The 6,000-nt window shown below is 35.0% G+C and overlaps 1 protein-coding gene and 1 long non-coding RNA gene across 2 annotated transcripts in view; both read left to right on the forward strand.

Moving 5' to 3' along the window:
- The window catches only part of LOC144842722 (uncharacterized), a 43,073-nt gene extending 41,918 nt beyond the window's left edge, over positions 1–1,155 (forward strand). The window contains exon 4 of the long non-coding RNA XR_013612161.1: positions 1,143–1,155. This is a non-coding gene — a long non-coding RNA (uncharacterized LOC144842722). The remainder of the gene's footprint in view (positions 1–1,142) is intronic.
- Positions 1,156–3,977: 2,822 nt separating this feature from the next.
- LOC144842706 (uncharacterized) lies at positions 3,978–4,992 on the forward strand. Its single transcript, XM_078699240.1, has 3 exons — positions 3,978–4,110; positions 4,302–4,713; positions 4,927–4,992. Exons 1-2 carry the CDS (start codon positions 4,056–4,058, stop codon positions 4,595–4,597), a joined length of 351 nt encoding a protein of 116 aa, XP_078555366.1. The 5' UTR covers positions 3,978–4,055; the 3' UTR covers positions 4,598–4,713; positions 4,927–4,992.
- The last annotated feature ends 1,008 nt before the right edge of the window (positions 4,993–6,000 follow it).

Consider the following 6,000-nt stretch of genomic DNA (forward strand, 5'->3'; position numbering starts at 1 on the left):
CGTGCATAATAGAGGTACAGTACATTCAATTTGTAATGCCAAATCGTGACCACTCAAGCCGAACGAAAAGCAAATACTTAATGTTTTTTATGTGGGCATAGGGAGATCATTATTATGCTAGTAAACAAATTAAAAAAATACATCGACGACAAACTCAGTAGCCTTCACAAAATAAATGCAAAATCCATATATTCCTTGTTTAATAAGTATAAATTAAATATTACTACAATTAGGCCTTTGTGCAACGAAAAAACAAATAACGAAGGTGGTCCATCCAGCCGAAGCTGATCATTAGGGACCCTCACAACAATACAATATGATTATGACGAGACATATATAGGCCTAACGTGTAACAATAAAAATTAAATTAAATAGAATTTATAAACAAAATAAAATTCACAAAACATAGAATCAAACATTAAATGAATAAAATTAAATGACCAGTCATCTTTTTAACGATCTAAATAAGATTACCGACCGGCAGAATTTGGAGTAAAAACATTTATATTTATATTTGTTACGATTTTTATTTACAATATTTTTTGTCCTGGGTGATATTTTCTGCGATGAGCAGTGACGTCGGAATTGTTGAATAGCGTATACGCAGGACAAATCAAACATTTACCTAAGCCACCATGTGGCATCGCGTTGTCGCTTATGTCCCAAGATTCAAATTGTAAAACATCGTGAAAACTACAGAAATGTTCCCCATTTTCTTCGAGCATCGACGATGGAAATCCTCCGTTAACTCTTATTTTGTCCATAGCTTCGTTTGCAATTACTGGGTACGTGGTACAATGGCTACAATCGTCGTCACTACATTTATAAAATGCCGTAAATCCCTTTCGCCTGTCAATATGTTTTAACATGAATCTTACCTCATCCACAATGTCACTTTCTTTGAACTTTTTGCCACTGTTGGATGACATTACCTCGTAGCAGTGTTTAAAGTCACTATAAGGTGTTTCTTCTTGACCGGAAACAATGAATGACGTTTGAATTTCATTACCAGCGAACATTAATCCATCCCAGTAATTATGTAATTGCGACATAGCAGCATCGTACACACGATGTATTTTGTTCTGACGTTCATCGTCTGAAAGGTCCGGTTGATCCCATGGTGATTTCTCCTCTCCGTCTAGTTTATCGGGAAGTGAAACGGAGGCTAGTGATTGTGTACATACACCCCAGACGTGCTCAATAGCATTTAGAGCGGATTGTCCTGGTGCGTGGCAAGTAATAAGAAGTGCATCTATTCGTGTGTCTTTGAAAAGTCTACAATAGTACAATAAATTTGTGTTATGTCCAGTATTGAAATCACATCCCCCATCTGTAATTATTGTCACAATAGACTCTCCGTTTTGCGTGTCCTCTTTAATCATTGGTAGAAGGTCATTTACATGAGATGCAACATCACATTTGGTTTTGGGACCCCTTAAAACAATGCGTGTTGGCCCATTTCGCTGAACACGGAGTTAAAATCTGCCATGCTTATCAGAAGACGCTTGAGGTGGGTCATGAAGAGTAAGTTTTAAATATCCACACGGTGTGAGTAGACTTCCATTTCGCGAAGGAAAGTCGTGGTCCAAGTAGTTGGGTCTGTCGTTTGTCAGAAAGAATTTGCGAATCTTTGTCCTTCTGTCGACGGCAAGTACATCTGTTCCTGTAAGAGAAGAAAACAAAATGTCCAGTATCAGAAAAACTGATTTCACTAGCAGTAAAAAGTTTGGAAAGGCCTATATTAGCTAAGTATTTGCGAAACGAGTAATCTTTATTTAACTTTACAATAAAATTTAATGACCAAAAACAAGAAGATCGACGTTTCGATTTTTAGATTTTGAAATAATCCAAAAACTAAATTGTTACGGACGGACACTTTTTTTGTGTCACGGACGGACACTTTTGCTCTTAAAACATATTTGACCCAGTTTCATAATAAAAATTGCCAAATATGTTTTTTATTATATAATAAGATCGACGTTTCGGAACCATCATGGAACAATTTTCAAGATCAAGTGATCGAATTATACACAAAAAAACAAACACCAATGGTATGATTCGATCACTTGATCTTGAAAATTGTTCCATGATGGTTCCGAAACGTCGATCTTATTATATAATAAAAAACATATTTGGCAATTTTTATTATGAAACTGGGTCAAATATGTTTTAAGAGCAAAAGTGTCCGTCCGTGACACAAAAAAAGTGTCCGTCCGTAACAATTTAGTTTTTGGATTATTTCAAAATCTAAAATTTTTTTTTTTAATCTTTGAGATATTGTACAACAATATGACTAAACTTACTTTAATAATACAAATTTATGGTCTAGTCTTACTTTCCTAGATAGAGATTTTTTTACACAAATTTTTTTTTGGAAAGTGGGTATGTGGTATACGAATTGGATAAAAAAGAATTTAAACCTCCTTCCAGACCATTTTTATCAATTGATAAAGTCAAATGTTTAGGGAAAGTGTCCGTCCGTAACGTTGGACGGACAAAGTACAAACAAAACAAGGTACATAATATGAAGAGAAAAGAAGAGAAAGTTAAGGGCGTACAGAGTCTGGCTACTAAAACAAAAGAAGGAAATTTGAGCAGCACAAGACGAAAAAAGCAATAAGAAAAAAAAATGCATACCGATCTTGATTTTGTTCTTGTTGTCAATTGAATAAAGAACACAATTTCGTGGGTATAATGCGTTAAATTGAAAGGCATATTTCACTCTTGCATTGTAAAAATGACCATTGTCGTTGGGTTTCATACGGCTATTTTCTTTTCTTGGTACTTTGGCATCAATATAGCCTTTATATCGCGATGCATTTTTTCTTCCCTCGTGTGGGCACTTGAGCATTCGGTGAACAGTGTTTATACCTGAAATAAAATGTTTTTTTTAAATAAACGATTATACAGAAAAGTGTATGTTATTTCCAAGCACATTATAGAAATTCAAGGAAATAAAACACACGTCTGTCCTAGTTTGATGCTTGCTTTTTTTTTTTCGTATATTGATAATACATCATTTTCATGCACTTAAATATAATGTAGGCCTACTTACTGAATCTGGGGTGATCTTCTTTCAGGTTATCAACCTCGCGTAAAATGTGCGATTACAGGAGCTTTAGACTAGTGCCGCAGTTGCCAGTAGTATTCTGTCGTCGTCCATGCGCTTCAAAACCACTACTTTCGACAAAGTTTTTGGCAACTGGAATTATGTTCGGAAATTTGGATACAATTGACGGTCTCCCGCGTTTTGCCTGTGTTGCAGTTTCAAGATGTTGTCTTTTACGACGTAAATAGTTACCAGAACATAAATTTGATTTTGGATTCCACATTGTTAAAAAATAGATGTTGACACTGTATAAAATTACTGAGAAATGACCATATAATTTTCTAATGTGCTTGCATACATACGAAGCTAGATACGCCCAGCTATTTGCTCCAAAATAGTCTGAATATAGACAATCGAAGCTGGATACGCCTAAGTTTTTTTTTTCAAACAAGTCTTTGTTTCTTTTATATTATTGTTATTTGCAAAACTCATCGTCTTTTATTATGAGAATAGGCGAAGCTGGACACACCCGGGCATTTCTAGAAAAGGTTTTTGCTTCTTTTATATTATTGTTATTTGCAAAACTCATCGTCTTTTATTATGAGAATAGGCGAAGCTGGACACACCCGGGCATTTCTATAAAAGGTTTTTGCTTCTTTTATATTATTGTTATTTGCAAAACTCATCGTCTTTTATTATGAGAATAGGCGAAGCTGGACACACCCGGGTGTTTGTGTCTTACTCATCAGAAGGTCAGAGGTGGTGACCAGTTTAACTTACTGTTTGTAGATAACCACAAATAACTATCTGTCAATAGGATGGTAATTTTTTACATCTTTCATTTCTCTATAATCGACGCATACCAACACTTGTATCTTTAATTATTATAAATATGTCGGAATTATATTATCTTGTAAAATGGCTGGAACCGAGAAAAGATAAAGGAAGTATTTCGCATGTCCTACGCAACGAAATCGACAGTGAGGCCAAAATAATATCCGTTGGCATGACAATAAGAGCCAAGTATGTTCGCAAGTTCTACAAGGCAGAAGTAATTGAGGGTATGTTTTTATTACTTAGTTTTTTCAACAAATTAGTTTGTAATAGGCCAATAATATTTAAAGCTATTTTTACCACCAATAAATAGATAGGGCCCACTCTTTTCTGCTTTCCTCTATAGCTTTTGTATATATCGTGATGAATGAAAAATGATGTGCAGTCCTTTTAACTTAACTTCTGTTTGTTTTTATAGTTTGCGAATCCGAAAAGGAAGATGAGGAAGACCAAGTAGATGGAAATAAAGCGACAACCAATGATGAGGTAGAAACAGCTAGACACAGAGAAGTAGTGGTAACGGATGATGGTATGAACGACGAGGTAGGAGAAAGCGTGGTGAAAGAAGTGGTGGTAAGCGATAAAGAAGTGGTGGTAAGCGATAAAGAAGTGGTAGTGACATTAACGAATGGTATGAACGACGAGTTGACAGAAAGTGACGAAGAAGTGGGTGCAAACGGAGAACCAAAAGCAAAAAAAAACAAGATTGGATAACAACTTTCTTGACATAGAAGAAGACGATGAAGATGAATTCCTTCGTGGTGCTGCGGCTATCACAAGCGACTTGTTTTTGCAAGGACTCTAAGGATCAAACGACTTTCAAATAAGCTGTAAGTATTTTTTATAGTTTAATTAGGTGATAATTTAGAATAAAATGATCATCTATTGTTTGTTGACCTTGTTATGATAATCCTTTGAATATGAATCATAGCAAATAACTGGCCTATTGAGATTTATCCTTCATTTATTATTGTTGTTAATAATAACTACTGTTCTAAACATTATCATACTAATATATTTGTTGTTATCTATATAAATTACAGCTCCGAAACAAGACACCACGGTTCAACGACTACTGGAAGGACTAACTTGTCTGTTGGAACAGTGGTGGAAACAGTGTTGGAGGACAAAACAAATCAAGTGATGTCGGATGTAGCCATACCGAATTGAGTGATACTCGTAAGTATTGTTGTTATGCTTTTGACCATGAGGGAAACGTCTACATTTTCTGCCAATTATCTTTGTTGAATATACATTTTAGTAAGTGTTTAAATGATTTTGATATATATATAGTCTATCCATTGTTGTTTTCCTTTACAGGCAGAATGCACTCATAATATTTCAATGCAAATGTGATTCCTAGCACCTCTCCATTCCCCACAACCCGAAACATCTACAACAAAAATTAATGTGCGTTTTTTCTCTAATTACAGTTAAAGATGTTTTGACACGTTTAACAAGTTTAGAAAAGGAAGTGGCAATGTTAAAACGTGCATGTAAAGTTGCGCCGAAGACGCTCACTAAGAAAGTGATTTTGCCACCACCAACTACTGAATCTGGAATATACAAGTTGGGCGGAGAAGTACCTGTTTGCAGAAAAGATTTTGAAACATGTGTCAATGGCGCGGATAGAGCAACATCACTTGTTCGAGCATTAATGGACATGGTTTTCTTAAAAGCGTACATTGTCTTAATTCGTAATACTAATTCGTTTTGCAGTACCGTAGGCTACTAATTCAAAGTTATTCTAAATCGTTATTAATAAAATAAATTGTAAATATGTTGTATAATAAATATATTGTTGATATTGCATGATAAATATAGCGTACATTGTCTTAATTTCTACTAATTCGTTGTACAGTACCGTAGGCTACTACAGTATTCAAAGTTATTCTACATCGTTATTAATATTAAATTTGGGAGACAACCACAAGGCCGGCTCAACTGACGGGTTCTAACCACGTCGCGGCACTCAGAATTTCCGATCGGCACCATGTTTTTAATTGTCCACAATAAAAAAAAAAATCAAAATAATAGTATTACATTTTTATGTGTAAATCGAAGAATTTATGGGGCGTTGGAAAACAATTACTCGCTTCCTGGACAATGAGCATGCA

This window comes from Antedon bifida, chromosome 5 (assembly GCF_963402885.1).
Source record: "Antedon bifida chromosome 5, ecAntBifi1.1, whole genome shotgun sequence".
Lineage (NCBI taxonomy): Eukaryota > Metazoa > Echinodermata > Crinoidea > Comatulida > Antedonidae > Antedon > Antedon bifida.

Excerpts from the sequence above, each read along its gene's own strand:
- LOC144842706 (XM_078699240.1), top strand. The coding sequence starts at position 4,056 with ATGACAATAAGAGCCAAGTATGTTCGCAAGTTCTACAAGGCAGAAGTA. Across the intron at positions 4,111-4,301 it reads CAAGGCAGAAGTAATTGAGG|TTTGCGAATCCGAAAAGGAA; the intron begins GTATGTTTTTAT and ends TTGTTTTTATAG.